Below are 18,638 nucleotides of genomic sequence, written 5' to 3'. Positions count from 1 at the left end.
TTTATTACATAAATGGACGAGTAGTGAAAAAAAAAAAAAATTACAATAGAAATATTAAAAAGTGTCGTGTGCTGTTGTACCGGTTTTCATGCATACCGATACACAATTAATACATCCAAAAGAAAAAGAAAATCGATTAGTCAATTCACGCCGACTAGTAATCACCAATGACCCGCGAGTCGGTCGAAGACGAGCAACTCGCGTTACACTCTGTGGATGAATCCTCGAAGCTCGTTGTAGTAGTCGAGCTCTGGAGGTCCTCGCTAGCGACTTTCGACGTTGTCTGGTGCTGATGGGCACTGCTGGAGTCTGCAGGTATGATCCCCAGACTGCCGAGGACGTAGAGATGACCTTCTTCGGGCATTGACTCGCTCTGTAGCGGAAGGGGACGTTTTGAATAAATAGTGTTGCCATTTTTGGTAACAAAAATACCAGTTGCAGTTTTCATTGGTCGTTTCATTCACATGTAAAACCAGTAAATGGCCATTTTTGTAAACCGATAACGCTTGTTGTGGCTAAAGATTAATCTTTTGTTCATTTTAGCGTACGATTATTTAATTACCACAAGCTGCACAATGACTGTTGTTTCTGCAAATTGCCATCTCTGATTTTATTTGTGTGTTCACCTGTTACTATTCAATGATAACTGTAAAATAAAAAGTATGTATGAACCTCCGCAGAATCTTCATCTTGACCATCGTCGAGGGGAGCCCCGCATTTCTCCAAAACCCCACGCAGGGACCAGAGCAGCTTTTCTCTCGCGTCCAGGAGGCAAGAGGAGCAGGCATCACCTGTCTCGCCATCATCCACGATGATACCCTCGCCCTCGCCGTACTCGATTTCCGCCTGAAGCTATAACACAAAATGTCCCGTGTAGCCCACACAGAACCTCTCTCGTCTCAATGGGCCGAAAGAAAAAAAAGCTTCCACCGCACCTCAAGAGCCTCGACGACGATCCTCCTGGCCTCGGCGAGCACAGCCTCGAGCCTCCCCAACTCGTGTGAACTGTTGCGTGCTTCCTCGCGCGCCTCAGCCGCGCGTTCTCGGCTCAACCGGACCTCCTCCTGGAGCTGGCACACCTGTCGCTCGACCTCCGTGTCCGCCTCGGTCGCCAGGATCTCGGCCTGTTCGCCGTAACGGGCGTGCGCCGTTGCCCTGGCAAGCCGGTTGACTTCGCGGCTCGCGCGTTCGTCTTCCTTCAACAGCTCGACCATCACACGCCTCTGGCGAGCTACCTGTTGTGTGAAAATGACATGTTTTTTTGTTTTTTTTCATACGCCTCTCAGAGATATTCCAATGGTCAGGTCACTGTTTATCAGTTACTGGAGAATAAAAAAATCCCACAGCCTTAACATTGTACGACGTGTCTGTGAGTCATAACTCAGGAAGCGAATCGTCAGTTAATCCGTTTGAATGCGCTTATATTCATGTAAACCAATCCGTTATAATATGCAAGTTGTGATATTTTTTTTTCGCTCCTCATCGATGTATCGTTTGTAAGTGAAAATCTTTGACAGTAAGTAAAATCATTGCAATGAAAAAAGACTATAGACATCATCTTCCCGCATCACAGGTATACACCCGGAAAGAGTACATGACCTTTTCAAGAGCCAGTCCGGCTTCAGCCTCGTGGAGCTCGGCCCTGAGCCTGGCGTCGCGCTCGCGCTCCTGGAAGTCGCGTGCCCTGGTGTCCAGCTCGGTGCACTGGCCCAGCAACTCGTCCAACTCGCGGCGCAGCGCCAAATTCTCGCGAAGCGCGCGCTGCGTCGCGTCGGCCAGCCGCAAGCTCGTCGCCCGCCGAAAGCTCTCCGCGAGCTCGGTCAGCCGCTTCTCCAGCTCGCTCTGCATCCTGGACTCAAATTTTTTTTTTTTTTTTTTTTTATTGCTCTTTTATCGCCAGGTAAATACATCTCTAGTGGAACGAGAACAATCATTAACTTTGCCTTGCCGATGATCACTTTTTTTTCCGTCTCGTAGAGCGTCTCCCTGTGCCGGACTTCCTGCTCAGCCATCTGTTTTTCCTGTTGTTCGAACTTTTTCATCAAGTCCAGCCGGGCCATTCGCCAATCCTCGAGTGCGCTCAATTTTCCGGCTTCAACATTTTAAGACATCAAGCAAAAACTATGTGTATATTGTACACGTTTATGAGAAGGAAAAAGAAATTAATTTTTTCAATAAAAAAAACTGGACGAATGAGCAGACCAGCGAGTTTGATCTCGGCGGTGAGATTTTTCTCCATGAGCTTGAACTCCATCTCGAGCGAGTCCTCGCGCTTCTTGTACTCCTGTTCCTTCTCCTTGCGCAGCTTCTCCAGCGCCTTGACCCTCTCCTGGAGCTCCTGGGCCTCTTGGCTCCTCTTCTGCAGCACCTCCTCGAGATACGTCGTCAGATCGGCTTTGCTCTCCTCCAGCTGGCGCAGCTGGTCCTTCAGCCTCTCGGCCTCGGCTTCTAGCTCGGTGTTGCGCCCTCGGAGTCTGAAGAGGACATTTTTTGGTCATATAGATTTTTTTTCTTTCTTTCATCCCAAAAACAATACTTTTTTTTTTTTTTTTTTTTTCGATGGCGATGAACAAAAGGTCTCTGCATGTGAAAAGTGTCGAACATATTTTGCAGTTCACGGTGTATCAAAAGTGTGTGTGTGTCACAAAGTGCAACAATGCTTCGTACAGGTATATGTGTATGTACCTTGCTATTTGTCGATTGTTGTCAACGATTTGTTGCTCGTAAGTGACCGTTTCCAGTTCGCTCAAGGCAAACTTCTTTCTCGGCTTCTTTTCCTTTTTCGATTTTTTTTTCTTCATTTCGCTCCGATGATCCGTCGACTAAGTACTTTTTTTCTCAATCGAGCAATAAAGTTATTTAAATGTTACTTGAAATTTATTTGTACGATTCGAAAGGGTTACAATCGCATCTGTTTAATTATGTAAACACTCGACCAATTGGATTTTGTTGTTTTTCGAACGTTACTTTGTTGAATTCGACGCATCTTGCGTCACCATGGAAATAATCAGACGCATCAGAGCGAGTTTTAGTTTTAAAACACATCGCTTCTTCATTGTAACAATACGTTGCTAGATTTTCATGATCACTAACAGGAATTCATTTTTCCTGTCATTTCGCCGAAAAATCGCGTTCTTGTCTCTTTTACGAATAACGAATTTATTTAATAGTGTATTTTAAACTCATTTTTTTCCCATTAGTATTTGGTGTAAAAGTTCTTAAAATAAAATATTTCAGGAAAGCAAAAAGTTATTTTATTGGTAACTCAAATAATTTTTAGATAAATTACAGGTAAATAAATGCTGGTAGACACGGTGTCTCTTATATAAATCTGTACAATCGTTTTATTTTCAGTTCTTACGATACATAAATTTAATATGCATTTAGAATCATTGTCATAAATACTCAGTAAAAACGACAACTTTTTTCCATAATCAATAGTCTTGGTTGGTTTACAATGACTTCAAAGCTTCTCATAAACACTTCAAAAACTTCAATAATTAAATTTTTTCAAGATGTCCTCTGTGCATCGCATCTAGTTTGCGATAACATTCAAGGTAATATACAATTGAAACAACACTTTGTGATGAGAATGTTTACGTCACGTTATATTCATAAAGACTTTCATGTTCAGAATGAAAGAAGCTCAAGCACTAAACAAATTTATTCTTTGATTATTTACATTTATTAAGTTTAATGACAAATTTTCAGAGGATATTTTACAGGGAGAGGATAGTATTGAAAGTCTGTATTAGCCTGCTAGATACTGATATAAAGAAACATCAGAATTACGGACCATGTACAAATATAATCGATTTCAATTACTGTTAATTCAGATATTAATTAGAAAGATATCAATTAAAAGTAAACTATGAGCAATTTCTTTACTACATGAAGTTATCTTTTATCATTTATTTTTGTCACTTTGAAATTTACTCAATGATATTTAATGATACAGTCACTTAAAAAACAGCTTTTACCCAAAAATATGAACCATTAAATAAATTGGAACAGTGTTATTGGTTATACGTGACTATCATAGATTTAAAATTGTCTCACACAAAGATGCATATTTTTTATACGTGGCTTAAAAAATTACACAAACAAAAAATATAATTTATACAAATTGCATCAAAAACGAAACTTGTGTATTCCTTAATTTATAAACGTTCAACTTTAAAATAATGACACAAAGGGTGATTTAATATATTGAAAGAAAAAGAAGTACACACAAGTTAACTAGTGATTTTCCAACGAATCACTACAAAAGAAACACAACAGTGAAGCCTCTGAATCGTCAAACAGCTCTGTTTCACAGTTCCATTCAGTAACAATGCCCGCGCAGTTTTCATCGCAGCAAAAAAAAAAAATTACCAGTTTAACAAACCGACCCTAAACTTGGTCCCACAATGTTCAATGAGAGTTTTTAATCGTTCTCGCGAAGCACTGGCGCGAGACCGACACTCAGTTAACGGGCACGGCCGCTGGCTGCGGTACCCTTTGCTGCAACAGCTGGGGCCTTCTAAACAAAAGAATGTAACCGAGAATACCACTAAGAATGGCGATGAGTATGAGGTCCCAGCTGTTGACGATCAATTCGTCGATCTTTATAAGCTCCTGGAAAAGAGCAATGTCCTGCACGTAATCGACCCCAAAGAGTACATAGAGCTTGACGAGCGCCAAAGCGACTGGAACTCGTGCGTCCACGTTCGCCTCTGCGGCTTCGTCGTAGCGACGTTTGGCCAAGTGACGATCTTTCTTGAGACCAAGACCCCGCTCGTGCATGTAACCGAGATTAAACATTGCTTGGGCATTGTGTTGTTGATCCGAAGCAGCGTGGTAGTGACTTGCTGCAGCTTCGTAGTCGACTCTGGTCCCACGGCCGTAATAATGAGCATCACCAAGTTTTACCTAGAAAAAAATGAGCGACATACTATCATATAATTTGTTCGTAAATACATTGACAGGTGACAATGCATAACAAGGCTATTGAAAAAAAAAAAAAAAAAAAAAAAAAAAAAATTGATCACCAGTAAGAAAAAGAAGCCTTCAGTGAACCCCATGTGATCATTACCTGAGCAGCCGAGTATCCCTGAGCTGCAGCTCGAGCCCAGAGCGTGAGAGCGCGAACGAGACCCTCCTCTTCAGTAAGTATCATTTGTTCTGCACGATCCAAGATGAACGCAGCATTGCTCTGCGCTACCTCGTAGCCCATCTCAGCGAGTAGATAGTAAGTGACGAGAGCCTCGTCCACTTTGCCTTCTCGGTAATCTGTGTGGGCAGACATTAGCTGTTCGCTCCACTTGCCACGCTCCGCTACATTTTTCATAAGATCGACCGCTGCCGTACAACTCGGCATCACTCCAGTGCCCGTGGCGTGCATTTGAGCGAGATTGTAAAAGGCTAAGACGTGGCCTGACTGACTTGCCAGACTAAAGTACTTGTTGGCTGCTCCAAAATCTCGCTTTACTCCGGTACCACCTAGGAATCAAAAGTTATCAGTTCAAACTTCAGTTATATTCGAAAGTTTTCAATTTCGTATGATAATTTTCAAAACACTTACTAAAATACATATTTCCAAGCTGCAGCTGTCCATCCACCCATCCCTGTTCTGCTGCTTTCGTAAAGTACTGATACGCTTTGTTGGGATCTTTTTCGACCCCTCTACCGTGTAAATACATTAAACCAAGTCCACTTAGGCCCATTGGATTGTTTTGCTCAGCAGCTTTTTCAAAGTACTTCAACGCCGTATCATTATCTTGCTTAATGACATCACTACCTTCCAAGTATATCTGTAAAAAAGTATACGATATTTGTTGTCAAGTAAAAAAAAAAAAAAAAAAAAACACTTAACAAATTATTATGAAAAATTTTACTCACCCTTCCCAAAAAAGCCTGAGCAGATGCGCTACCAGAATTAGCAGCGCTTTGGAAATAATGAACAGCTCGCTCGTGATCGATTGGTACGCCGCGTCCACCTTGATAATGAAGTTGCCCAAGACCAACTTGAGCTTGTTGATCGCCTTTTTCAGCTAAAAGCTGATAATACTCTAGTAGATCTTGATCGAAAATTCCAGAGCTGTAATTAGGACTCTCGTGTTCATCAAGGAGTCTTATTCTGTGCACGACAGGGCCACCACTCAACGACACAGCTTCCGCAACTCGGGTAGCGACTTTGCGGTAAAAGTCGAGAGCTTTTTCACAGGATGCAGAGATGGTCACCTCCATCCAGTAGCGATAACCCATGACCATTTGGGCCCGAACATCTCCACCAAGAGCTGCCATTTTATAGTGTAGAAGAGCTTTTGGTTGAGAGGCATTGACCCCTCCCAGACCTGTTGCATACAAGAAACCCATTCCCTAGAATAAAAGACATTGCGTTTAAGTAATTTTTTGAATATAGTTCACCTGCACCATTCTTACTTTATTTTCAAAGAAAAAATCTATCTCACCGCATGAGCAGAGGGCAAGCCAGAATCAACAAGTTCCTTAAATGTTTGTACAGCAGCAGGTATATCTTGACTAGATGAACGCGAGGAAGAGGAGCCAATGTGAGTGCCAAGTAGCTGGGCCCATGCCTGCATAGAGCGAGCTTCCTTGTGACCAAGGGTCGCAGCAGCAGCTAGTAATTTATAAGCTTCTGCTTTGTTCGTACGAGTTGTATTCAACAATCCTTGGGCTTTTATAAACAATGCCTCCGCTGTGGTTTGAAAATATAATTTGTTAATTCAAATTCCATCGTTCTTTCGTATCAAACATGAAAGAGATACATTTTATCAAATAATAACAAAGGAAAAACAAGTATCAAACTACTGTAACCTCAAATCAATTCAAGATCTAACTCACAGTAGAGCAACAAGACAATAATAACAGTAGACAAAATAAAACACAGAGAAAAGAAGAATCACCTTCCTGCTCTTCTGGAGTGAGTGGCTCTGGAGGATCTTCGGGAGGCAGGTCCTCTAGCTTCACGTCATTCGCAGCGTCTCCCTCTTCTTCTTCGTCCTGGTTGTCGAGAACACTCTGTGGGGAGTCAAAGTTGTCGATAACCTTGACCTGCTCCATGACAGTCTTCACCCAAGACTCAACGGACTCTTTGTCAAGGCTTTCCTCATCCTTGGCCGCATCCTTAGTTCTGAGCTGTTTACCAGTCTTACTATTCTCAAATGGCTCGCCAGCCAGGATCAAACTGTTTAGGGTGTCTCCGAGCTTGGTAATTTTCTTGAGGCGCTCGTAGATCACCTTTAGGTCATCGCGATCGTTCTCCTCGGGCACCTCCTCCACCGAGCTATCTCCATCCAAGGCTGTCTCCTTCTCCTCTTCCTGCGGTTGGCCGGCCGAGACCACAGTCGCGGACGGCTTCTTCTCGGTCTCGGGCTTTGACTTGTCGATGCCTTTCACTAGCACTGCCTGGCAGACAAGCAGTAACAGCAGCAGCAGCAGCAGGGCAGTGCTTGGGCCGTAGCGTTGCTGCTTCATGCCGACGGCCACGTTGTGTTACGTTATCCCCAGCTTCTTCGGTCTCTTCTCTCGTCTCGATAGACAATAGCGTCGATTATTATTCAGAGGCTGGTAGTCATCACGTACAGCTAGCGCGAGGTAGCTGGACCAATGTTAGCCGGCAGCGGCGACGGGAACAACAACAGCTAAAAACAGCAGTATAGCAGTTCTTCTTATCAATCTCACATGATACGACAAAGTGTCAACACAGCATGCACATACGTGGACATTGCTCACGACGACAGCAGACCGCTGCCATCCCTACTTTTAAATAGGTGCCCACGCACCTCGCTTGTGTTTTGTAATTAAAAAAGTTGGATGAGTTGCAATTTAAAGTCGTCAGCACGTACTTAAGACGTAGACTGTAATCATGTAATTTTAAAATTCGTTTTTTAAATACACGACTGCGTGACACGTCAGTTTATGAAATTGCCCTCATTATTCACATACTTGCAACACATATATAAGTTGGCTGACAGTGTTGACTTGACCATGCTACACCTAACCTATAAAGTGTATATTGTTGTTTACATTTTAGGGGATTTGTGTGTTTTCAAGGGCTGATGCATTAAAAACGCGCGCAAACACAGTTTGAAAATTCATGTCTACATTTTATATACATGATAACAATAAGTGCATCGTTTGATACTCTATACCGTCGCAATTATTGGCTTTACTTATGTTGTTATGTCTACATGTTTTTGAATTGCATAAAGCCGCAAATTTAGGCAATTAAACCTTGTATTTTATTCGTAACTATTCATTAGTTTAAAACCAGCCTCGCTAGATGGCGCTGATTGTAAACTCAACTATAGGTGACAGGTGTCACTATATTGTGCTGTAGCTAGTGACTTTCACATTTCACACTCTGTCCCTATAATGTTACTAGTAATTGTATAGTGTAGTGACGTGTACGTAAACAATTTGCACAAAATATATATTTCCATTCGCCATATGGTAACTACATATAGGTACTATGTGCATAACGTAGTATATGTGTTTTTAAATGAAATAAACGTGTGAGAGACTGAGACGTGTCCTTAGCGAGTTAAATACTGTGATTGTTTACAACTCATTTTTAATTGCGAAAAGTTTCACGAATAATTAAGCTCGATGTCTGGAATAATTGATTATTTTCGGAATATACCTCTACACATTGTAAGTAAAATCAGTAAAAGATTTGATTTACTTATGTTTTTATGGTAAAATATCATAAGCCTGTTACATTATAAGACGCATTACAATATTCAGCATTCATTATGAACAATACAAAAAAAGCAATGTAAATATGTTGATTTTTACTCTGTTTGATATTTCCTAGGATTATGATGGCCAAGCTAGAGCTGAAAAATTATCCAGAATAATCATTACTTTGTTTGGTGTAAGTTTATTCGACTTATCCATTTCAAGAACTTTCAAGTGTTTTTTTGTTAATTTCATTGATTATTATTTTTCTCACTCCTACAGGTTGTTGGTTTCATATGGGGATACCTAATACAACAATTCTCGCAAACAATGTACATTCTTGGAGCTGGTTTTGTCATGGCAGCAATTATTACTTTACCCCCCTGGCCAATGTACAGGCATAAGCCCTTGGATTGGCAAAAACCTCAACAATCTGAAGCTCCTATCAAAACGAAAAAAAAGAAATAATACTGCATACAGGTGATGATTTGAAAACTCTTTGAAATACAAACTAAACATCTTACTCTTTGGAATAATACAATAATTGAATGTAAACACATGTCATGTGTAATAATAAATTTTCTTTGTACCATGTAAATTAGAGATTTTTTATTTCACTACAAAATAGTCTGTACTTTTTCTTACAGTAATATGTAAATATGAATACATGTGTGTACATTTAGCTGTATAAATACATACTTAACATGGATTTTTTACCTTGATTTTAATGTACCTTTTAGAGACTAGCATAAAATAAAATTGTCATAAGTGCAAATATAAGACTTATCAAGTATACTCTGTCATTATCTGTGGTATTAAACCTTATATATTATATTGGGTTATTGGGTACAAATACGTGCTTTTGTTTCTTAGAAAATAGTTTATAAAGCTTTAAGTATTGTAATAATAATAATCGTCTAAGTATCAATCAGTAAGAATTAAAAATAGAAGTTAAAATTTAACAACATAATATCAATAACAAGAAAACGATAAGTAAGTAATAATAATTAAATAATAATAATAATGGTAATAATAATCATAACAATGATATTAGTAATGACGCTAGTAATAATAATAATAATAACAACCATAGTATTCATAATAATAATAATCCTTCCAACTAAAAAACGATGAGACCGCGTGAACCAAGTCTCTCATACCAGTTAGGAAATAAAAAAAAAAACCATTTTTTAAATATATTTTGCGTGGTCCCACCATCATTTCTACAGCAAAGTATTCTCAAGTATTATTTAGTCTTAATTTCATTGGAGTGACAAAATAAGGAATAAGAAGATCGGTATCTCCTTTCTTCAACACTCGCACGTTTTACCAATGGAGCCTAATTAGTATGTACTTGACTTAATGTATTTCGTATTGTGTTTTTGGAACATGGAGGGGCTCAGAAATTTATTGATGTGTATGTAGTAATAAAAAATTGACGAGTGTTTTTTTTTTATTGCTTTTTACTATTTACCAAATGGCTAAGGGTACATTTCGTATATGACAAGATTACGGAAATTTTCAGGAAATTTCTTCATTACGAAAAACGACTAGGAAAAATCAATAGACTGTAGTCAATATTTTGAATTACCACGTGTAACCAGTCGACTTTGGAATTTTGAGATACTTAGACCTTAATGCAATAAAATAATACTTAATGTTAAGTTATTAACATAACGTGTGGTTCATCAACTTTTGGTGCAGTAACAGCTTTTTTCTTATTGGTAAGATATTTTTCTTTTATAAATATTAAGTTTCACTAAAAAAGACCGAATTCATGTATGTCCACAAATATTTTCATTTTTTAATTGGTGATTATTCTTTTCAGCTAACAAGTTCTACTGTCATTATGATTGATAAATTAATTAAAAGAAAAAGATCAAAGAAATTATTATCCATGAAAAGATTATCCTTCGTGAAATTGTTTTATTTTTATAATCGAATGCTTGGATCCATAACTTTTAATTTAAAAGAGATTCCAATGAGAAATAATGCCTTCAAACGATGGTCTTTCAAATATTCTTACTTTGGAATAAGCTTTAATATTTTTTTACTAACTTTCCTTCTTGTAACTCAATATTTTTACCTACGAGATTTTCTCCAAGTATTTGACACAATTAAAAATCCTCTCTCCCACAGTTACGCGTACATTTATAATGTAATAATTTTTTTTTCAGTCAATTTGATTTTAATTCATGCTATTATTAAACAGAAAAAGTATATATACATTTTGAAAAAATTGAACTCTGTAAAGGACTCAGTGGAAAGAATAAATGAAATTGTAAATTATGATAAATCAACATCTCGAAGAATTATCAAATATAGTACTTATGTAATTTTTAAGTATTTTGAATACATAACGGCTATAATTTTTCTTTATTTGTGTTACGATGATTTAAGAAGCCCAATATTGACATTCATAAAAGTAATTCACCTCGTAATAATAGATTCAATAGTTTTTCAATACGTATTTTTTACTGTAATTATTCGAATTTTCTTTGAAAAGATTTGCCATTATTTAAAAAACGCTTATGAAAATTCTATTAATATGGCAAGCATGAACTACAACCTCGTCAGTAAACGCGAAAAATACCAAAACACATTAAAATTACGGAAAATTTTTGTACCGTTGATTGAAATATGCAAAGATATATCGGATTTGTACTCTACGTCGATATTTTTATGCATCGTTGCATACGTTGTGTCCATTTTGCGTTGTTATCAAGACATTTTACATTTTACATTTCATGAAAATCAGAAAACTGCAATAGTGAACTCATTATTATCTGTATTAGCGATCGTCGATATCTTAATAATGTTGATGTTACTAACTGAGTCTGCCGAATCAGCAATTGAACAGGTAATAACATATTATTTAAACTAAAAATTTTTATTTTCACTATTTTAATTTTATACCGCTTCTATATGTTCAATACAGACTAAAAAGATAAATTCTACCTTGATTCAATGCACAACGTATAACGACAACGTAAAATTCGATAGCTTAACATATCAAGTAAGATTTGGACTTAACAAGCAAACTACGACAAAAAATTTTCATAAAAATAATATTACAAAATTTCAGATCTTACTATTTTCACATCATTGCAAGTCTGCGAATCTCCAATTTCTTGCCTTAAATGTTTTTCCACTCAAGAGATCGTTACTTCTGTCTGTAAGTGTTTTTACAAATGTACTAAAATTGTCACATCCAAAATAAATCATTATAATTTATTATAATAACTAATTATTATGTTTTCCAGATAATAAGTTTAACGACCACATATTCCATTATCATGTTCCAATTCCGTCAATCATACAATAGTAAAATGTAAAAATAATGGTCAGATAATATTACTGTCTATAAATAATTTGCAATCAATTAAAAAAAATTATATTTATCCCGATGCTGAATATTAACTTTGACATTATAAAATACATACATTTTGAATTATTGTAACATATTTATTAGTGTTATTCTATATTAAGTATGTTCCTATTTTTAATAAATTGAAATATACTGCTAAAAAAAATATATTTATTTTGGTCCATTCTCCTTTACTTTATTATATTTCATTGAACTGAAAAATTAAAGAAAAAAATTTTATTTATATTTTATGTACTTATTTTATTTTTTATACTAGTTGCATTGAAAGTGATTCATACGATGATTGTTGTTTGAAATTTTCCAAGTTATTGTCATCGTTAAAAAGCAGTAAAGTATTCCGTAAAATTATTTTTTATACCATTTCACAGATGTGACAATATGAAGGAGTACAAGATCGGTATCTTCTACTCATACCTTTTGATACCCATGCGTTTTACTAATGACACAAAAATATGTACTTCACTTAATTCGTTTCGTACTTTGTTTTTGGAACATGTGAGGGGCTCAGAAATCTATTGATGTGTATGTAGTAACGAAAAATTATTAATGATTTTTTTTATTGCTTTTTACTATTTACCAAATGGCTAAGGGTACATTTCGTATATGACAAGATTACGGAAATTTTCAGGAAATTTCTTCATTACGAAAAACGACTAGGAAAAATCAATAGACTGTAGTCAATATTTTGGATTACCACGTGTAACCAGTCGACTTTGGAATTTTGAGATACTTAGACCTTAATGCAATAGAATAAAACGTTACGTAGTTCATAAACTTTTGGTACAGTAAACATTTTTTTTTTTTGGTAAAATATTTTTTTTTTTGAATACTAAGTTTCACTAAAAAAGACCGAATTCATGTATGTCCACAAATATTTTCATTTTTGAATTGGTGATTATTCTTTTCAGCTAACAATTTCTACTGTCATTATGATTGATAAATTAATTAAAAGAAAAAGATTAAAGAAATTATTATCCATGAAAAGATTATCCTTCGTGAAATTGTTTTATTTTTGTAATCGAATGCTTGGATCCATAACTTTTAATTTTAAAGAGATTCCAATGAGAAATAATGCCTTCAAACGATTGTCATTTACATTTTCCTATACGGGAATAATATATAATGTTTTTTTCCTAACATTCCTACTTATCAGTCAACATTTTTACATATGGAATTTTTTTGAAGTATTTCGTGGGAATAATAATCGATTCTCCAAAGTGTACGCATATACTTATAATATAGTATCTTTTTTTGCAGTCAATTTAATCTTAATTCATACTATTATTAAACAAAAAAAGTATATAGCTGTTTTAAAAAAATTAAATTTTGTGAAAGAATCAGTTGAAAAAATAAATGACATTAGAAATTATGATAAATCAATATCTCAAAAAATTATTAAGTATATTTCTTATGTAATTTTCAAGTACAGTCAATACGTATTAGCCATAATATTCTTTTGTTTGCATTACGATGATTCAAGAAGCCCAATATTGACATTCATAAAAGTAATTCACCTCGTAATAATAGATTCAATAGTTTTTCAATACGTATTTTTTACTGTAATTATTCGAATTTTCTTTGAAAAGATTTGCCATTATTTAAAAAACGCTTATGAAAATTCTATTAATATGGCAAGCATGAACTACAACCTCGTCAGTAAACGCGAAAAATACCAAAACACATTAAAATTACGGAAAATTTTTGTACCGTTGATTGAAATATGCAAAGATATATCGGATTTGTACTCTACGTCGATATTTTTATGCATCGTTGCATACGTTGTGTCCATTTTGCGTTGTTATCAAGACATTTTACATTTTACATTTCATGAAAATCAGAAAACTGCAATAGTGAACTCATTATTATCTGTATTAGCGATCGTCGATATCTTAATAATGTTGATGTTACTAACTGAGTCTGCCGAATCAGCAATTGAACAGGTAATAACATATTATTTAAACTAAAAATTTTTATTTTCACTATTTTAATTTTATACCGCTTCTATATGTTCAATACAGACTAAAAAGATAAATTCTACCTTGATTCAATGCACAACGTATAACGACAACGTAAAATTCGATAGCTTAACATATCAAGTAAGATTTGGACTTAACAAGCAAACTACGACAAAAAATTTTCATAAAAATAATATTACAAAATTTCAGATCTTACTATTTTCACATCATTGCAAGTCTGCGAATCTCCAATTTCTTGCCTTAAATGTTTTTCCACTCAAGAGATCGTTACTTCTGTCTGTAAGTGTTTTTACAAATGTACTAAAATTGTCACATCCAAAATAAATCATTATAATTTATTATAATAACTAATTATTATGTTTTCCAGATAATAAGTTTAACGACCACATATTCCATTATCATGTTCCAATTCCGTCAATCATACAATAGTAAAATGTAAAAATAATGGTCAGATAATATTACTGTCTATAAATAATTTGCAATCAATTAAAAAAAATTATATTTATCCCGATGCTGAATATTAACTTTGACATTATAAAATACATACATTTTGAATTATTGTAACATATTTATTAGTGTTATTCTATATTAAGTATGTTCCTATTTTTAATAAATTGAAATATACTGCTAAAAAAAATATATTTATTTTGGTCCATTCTCCTTTACTTTATTATATTTCATTGAACTGAAAAATTAAAGAAAAAAATTTTATTTATATTTTATGTACTTATTTTATTTTTTATACTAGTTGCATTGAAAGTGATTCATACGATGATTGTTGTTTGAAATTTTCCAAGTTATTGTCATCGTTAAAAAGCAGTAAAGTATTCCGTAAAATTATTTTTTATACCATTTCACAGATGTGACAATATGAAGGAGTACAAGATCGGTATCTTCTACTCATACCTTTTGATACCCATGCGTTTTACTAATGACACAAAAATATGTACTTCACTTAATTCGTTTCGTACTTTGTTTTTGGAACATGTGAGGGGCTCAGAAATCTATTGATGTGTATGTAGTAACGAAAAATTATTAATGATTTTTTTTATTGCTTTTTACTATTTACCAAATGGCTAAGGGTACATTTCGTATATGACAAGATTACGGAAATTTTCAGGAAATTTCTTCATTACGAAAAACGACTAGGAAAAATCAATAGACTGTAGTCAATATTTTGGATTACCACGTGTAACCAGTCGACTTTGGAATTTTGAGATACTTAGACCTTAATGCAATAGAATAAAACGTTACGTAGTTCATAAACTTTTGGTACAGTAAACATTTTTTTTTTTTGGTAAAATATTTTTTTTTTTGAATACTAAGTTTCACTAAAAAAGACCGAATTCATGTATGTCCACAAATATTTTCATTTTTGAATTGGTGATTATTCTTTTCAGCTAACAATTTCTACTGTCATTATGATTGATAAATTAATTAAAAGAAAAAGATTAAAGAAATTATTATCCATGAAAAGATTATCCTTCGTGAAATTGTTTTATTTTTGTAATCGAATGCTTGGATCCATAACTTTTAATTTTAAAGAGATTCCAATGAGAAATAATGCCTTCAAACGATTGTCATTTACATTTTCCTATACGGGAATAATATATAATGTTTTTTTCCTAACATTCCTACTTATCAGTCAACATTTTTACATATGGAATTTTTTTGAAGTATTTCGTGGGAATAATAATCGATTCTCCAAAGTGTACGCATATACTTATAATATAGTATCTTTTTTTGCAGTCAATTTAATCTTAATTCATACTATTATTAAACAAAAAAAGTATATAGCTGTTTTAAAAAAATTAAATTTTGTGAAAGAATCAGTTGAAAAAATAAATGACATTAGAAATTATGATAAATCAATATCTCAAAAAATTATTAAGTATATTTCTTATGTAATTTTCAAGTACAGTCAATACGTATTAGCCATAATATTCTTTTGTTTGCATTACGATGATTCAAGAAGCCCAATATTGACATTCATAAAAGTAATTCACCTCGTAATAATAGATTCAATAGTTTTTCAATACGTATTTTTTACTGTAATTATTCGAATTTTCTTTGAAAAGATTTGCCATTATTTAAAAAACGCTTATGAAAATTCTATTAATATGGCAAGCATGAACTACAACCTCGTCAGCAAACGCGAAAAATACCAAAGCACATTAAAATTACGGAAAATGTTTGTACCGTTGATTGAAATATGCAAAGATATATCGGATTTGTACTCTACGTCGATATTTTTATGCATTGTTGCGTACATTTCGGCAATTTTGCGTTATTACCAAGAAATTTTAATTGTTTTAACTCATGAAAATCAGGATACTACAATATCGAATTTAGTGGTAGCATTATCAGCATTATTTGATACTTACATTATGTTGATATTGCTAACTGAGTCTGCCGAATCAGCAATTGAACAGGTAATAACAAATTATTTAAACTAAAAATTTTTATTTTTACTATTTTAATTTTATACCACTTCTATATGTTCAATACAGACTAAAAAGATAAATTCCACCTTGATTCAATGCACAACGTATAACGACAACGTAAAATTCGATAGCTTAACATATCAAGTAAGATTTGGACTTAACAAGCAAACTACGACAAAAAATTTTCATCAAAATAATATTACAAAATTTCAGATCTTACTATTTTCACATCATTGCAAGTCTACGGATCTCCAATTTCTTGCCTTAAATGTTTTTCCACTCAAGAGATCGTTACTTCTATCTGTAAGTGTTTTTACAAATGTACTAAAATTGTCACATCCAAAATAAATCATTATAATTTATTATAATAACTAATTATTATGTTTTCCAGATAATAAGTTTAACGACCACATATTCCATTATCATGTTCCAATTCCGTCAATCATACAATAGTAAAATGTAAAAATAATGGTCAGATAATTACTGTCTATAAATAACTTGCAATCAATTTAAAAAATTATATTTATCCCGATGCTGAATATTAACTTTGACATTATAAAATACATACATTTTGAATTATTGTAACATATTTATTAGTGTTATTGTATATTATGTATGTTCCTATTTTTAATAAATTGAAATAGGCTGTGAAAAAAAAAAATTTTTATTTGGCTCCATTCTCCTTTACTATTTAATATTTCATAGAACAAAAAAATAAAAAATAAAAATTTTTATTTATACTTTATGTGCTTGTTTTATTTTGTTCACTAGTTTTATTTAAAGTGATACATATGACGATTGTTGTTTAAAATTTTTCAAGTTATTAACGTCGTTCGAAAGTAATATCAGTTAAACACAGAGATTTTAAAGACGTAGATGCTTCTGTTAACTTATTTTTATATTTTTTTTAATACCGGGTTACCACGACAGCCTACTGGCCTAGTCGCGGGGGCAACCCACTCACCACCTATGTGTGGGGGTGTATTTCCACACCCATCTCTAAACCTTTTTCCTCGCATCCAATCTGAATCCATGGGCACAGTGTGAGCTGTATCTCCGGTGAAACACACCTTGCCAGTTAAGCTGACACTCTCTGCACCGATGGTGCATCGAGTCCATTCACCACTGTATAGTCTTTCCCCGGAGAAGACTCCATTATTCCAGGACGTCCACTCCTCGCCGGTAAGGCCGGCGATCCCTGCCCGACGCCTGGCATCGGGTCCGCTAATCCCTGCCTATAGCCCTAACACTGTTTCGCATTCACCCAGGCCCGAAAACCTGTGGAGCAAGGAAAAACTTCTGGAATTACTCTGAAGGAAAATTCCACGGAAAACCGCGCCCCGAAACAGCCAGTGTTACACAGGAACTTTTCCCGATGAAAACAGTTTTTAAAAAAATCTGCATTCACCGGGAATCGAACCCACGACCCCTAGAACAGCGTTGTATCAGTAGCAAGCACGCTTACCACTGAGCCAACGCCGCTCCTTTACTGTTATCTTATTATTCACTGCAAAAACTTGAACCTGGAAAATTATATTTATGTCCTCACGTTCTTGTACGGATCTCAAGAAACTTGACCCGTTTATCACGTATTTATTATCAATGTTTGATGAAAAACACCCTGTCAACAAAAAATTTTTTGATTCCTTTCAATTGATGAAATACCAGTACTTTTGATACCTTTTTTTACTAGTTATAAATATTTTAAACAGTGTAATTCCAAGGCATGTTTTAACTAATTTAATTTATTAATGCAGTTATGATAATTTTCAATAACATTTGTATATGATCAGAGTAGTTGGATTTATTACCATTACATCATAAACTATAAAGAGATATGTGAGTTTCATTTTGTTCCAAATCATTAAAATTTAATTATAAACATTAATTATCTGTTAAATCAAATATATTATTCAATTCGATCTGATAAGCCAATATCACCTTTTCAACTATAGGTGATGAAATTGAAAAGTATCACAGAATTTTTTGTTGCAAATCACTAAACATTATTGGACATATTTAAGGCCGAAGCATATCAATTTGGCATTTGCATTGTCACGTTCTCTGCTTTTTAAACTTGATTTTTTGAGGATGGACGGAAAAACAACGTAATTGCAATTGTTTCACAGTGTATTATTAAAGCAC

General features: G+C 34.5%; 3 protein-coding genes across 4 annotated transcripts; 1 reads left to right on the top strand and 2 right to left on the bottom strand.

Moving 5' to 3' along the window:
- Positions 1-154: 154 nt before the first annotated feature.
- Positions 155-2,801, bottom strand: LOC106636218 (uncharacterized). Its single transcript, XM_014348539.2, has 7 exons — positions 2,686-2,801; positions 2,203-2,474; positions 1,939-2,092; positions 1,600-1,849; positions 936-1,235; positions 673-852; positions 155-373 (listed from the first exon to the last, which is right to left on the bottom strand). The coding sequence occupies exons 1-7, from the start codon at positions 2,799-2,801 to the stop codon at positions 155-157; spliced, it is 1,491 nt and encodes a 496-aa protein (XP_014204025.2).
- A 516-nt stretch (positions 2,802-3,317) lies between these two features.
- Positions 3,318-7,964, bottom strand: Hrd3 (HMG-coA reductase degradation 3). 2 transcript variants are annotated; one of them, XM_014348574.2, is made up of 7 exons: positions 7,723-7,964; positions 6,909-7,646; positions 6,453-6,700; positions 5,881-6,360; positions 5,564-5,792; positions 5,075-5,481; positions 3,318-4,911 (listed from the first exon to the last, which is right to left on the bottom strand). In XM_014348574.2, the coding sequence occupies exons 2-7, from the start codon at positions 7,477-7,479 to the stop codon at positions 4,465-4,467; spliced, it is 2,382 nt and encodes a 793-aa protein (XP_014204060.2). In that variant the 5' UTR covers positions 7,480-7,646; positions 7,723-7,964; the 3' UTR covers positions 3,318-4,464. The 2 variants fall into 2 exon arrangements, with proteins under 2 accessions (XP_014204060.2, XP_089446485.1); XM_089590359.1 differs by having other exon boundaries at positions 6,909-7,964.
- Positions 7,965-8,476: 512 nt separating this feature from the next.
- Positions 8,477-9,307, top strand: Spase12 (Signal peptidase complex subunit Spase12). The gene is made up of 3 exons (XM_014348576.2): positions 8,477-8,658; positions 8,822-8,881; positions 8,968-9,307. The coding sequence occupies exons 1-3, from the start codon at positions 8,614-8,616 to the stop codon at positions 9,151-9,153; spliced, it is 291 nt and encodes a 96-aa protein (XP_014204062.1). The 5' UTR covers positions 8,477-8,613; the 3' UTR covers positions 9,154-9,307.
- Positions 9,308-18,638: the final 9,331 nt, after the last annotated feature.

This window comes from Copidosoma floridanum, unplaced genomic scaffold, assembly GCF_036245765.1.
Source record: "Copidosoma floridanum isolate Cflo_tuat_1 unplaced genomic scaffold, Cflo_Japanese_pri ptg000001l, whole genome shotgun sequence".
Classification (NCBI taxonomy): domain Eukaryota; kingdom Metazoa; phylum Arthropoda; class Insecta; order Hymenoptera; family Encyrtidae; genus Copidosoma; species Copidosoma floridanum.
The sequence above is the reverse complement of the archived record's forward strand: the minus strand, read 5'-3'. Positions and strand labels throughout refer to the sequence as shown.

Excerpts from the sequence above, each read along its gene's own strand:
- Spase12 (XM_014348576.2), top strand. The coding sequence starts at position 8,614 with ATGTCTGGAATAATTGATTATTTTCGGAATATACCTCTACACATT. Across the intron at positions 8,659-8,821 it reads GGAATATACCTCTACACATT|GATTATGATGGCCAAGCTAG; the intron begins GTAAGTAAAATC and ends GATATTTCCTAG. Across the intron at positions 8,882-8,967 it reads TAATCATTACTTTGTTTGGT|GTTGTTGGTTTCATATGGGG; the intron begins GTAAGTTTATTC and ends TCACTCCTACAG.
- Hrd3 (XM_089590359.1), bottom strand. The coding sequence starts at position 7,479 with ATGAAGCAGCAACGCTACGGCCCAAGCACTGCCCTGCTGCTGCTGCTG. Across the intron at positions 6,361-6,452 it reads GCTTGCCCTCTGCTCATGCG|GGAATGGGTTTCTTGTATGC; the intron begins GTGAGATAGATT and ends CTTTTATTCTAG. Across the intron at positions 5,793-5,880 it reads CTCAGGCTTTTTTGGGAAGG|ATATACTTGGAAGGTAGTGA; the intron begins GTGAGTAAAATT and ends ACTTTTTTACAG.
- LOC106636218 (XM_014348539.2), bottom strand. The coding sequence starts at position 2,801 with ATGAAGAAAAAAAAATCGAAAAAGGAAAAGAAGCCGAGAAAGAAGTTT. Across the intron at positions 1,236-1,599 it reads CCGGACTGGCTCTTGAAAAG|GTAGCTCGCCAGAGGCGTGT; the intron begins GTCATGTACTCT and ends TTCACACAACAG. Across the intron at positions 374-672 it reads AAGATGAAGATTCTGCGGAG|AGCGAGTCAATGCCCGAAGA; the intron begins GTTCATACATAC and ends CTTCCGCTACAG.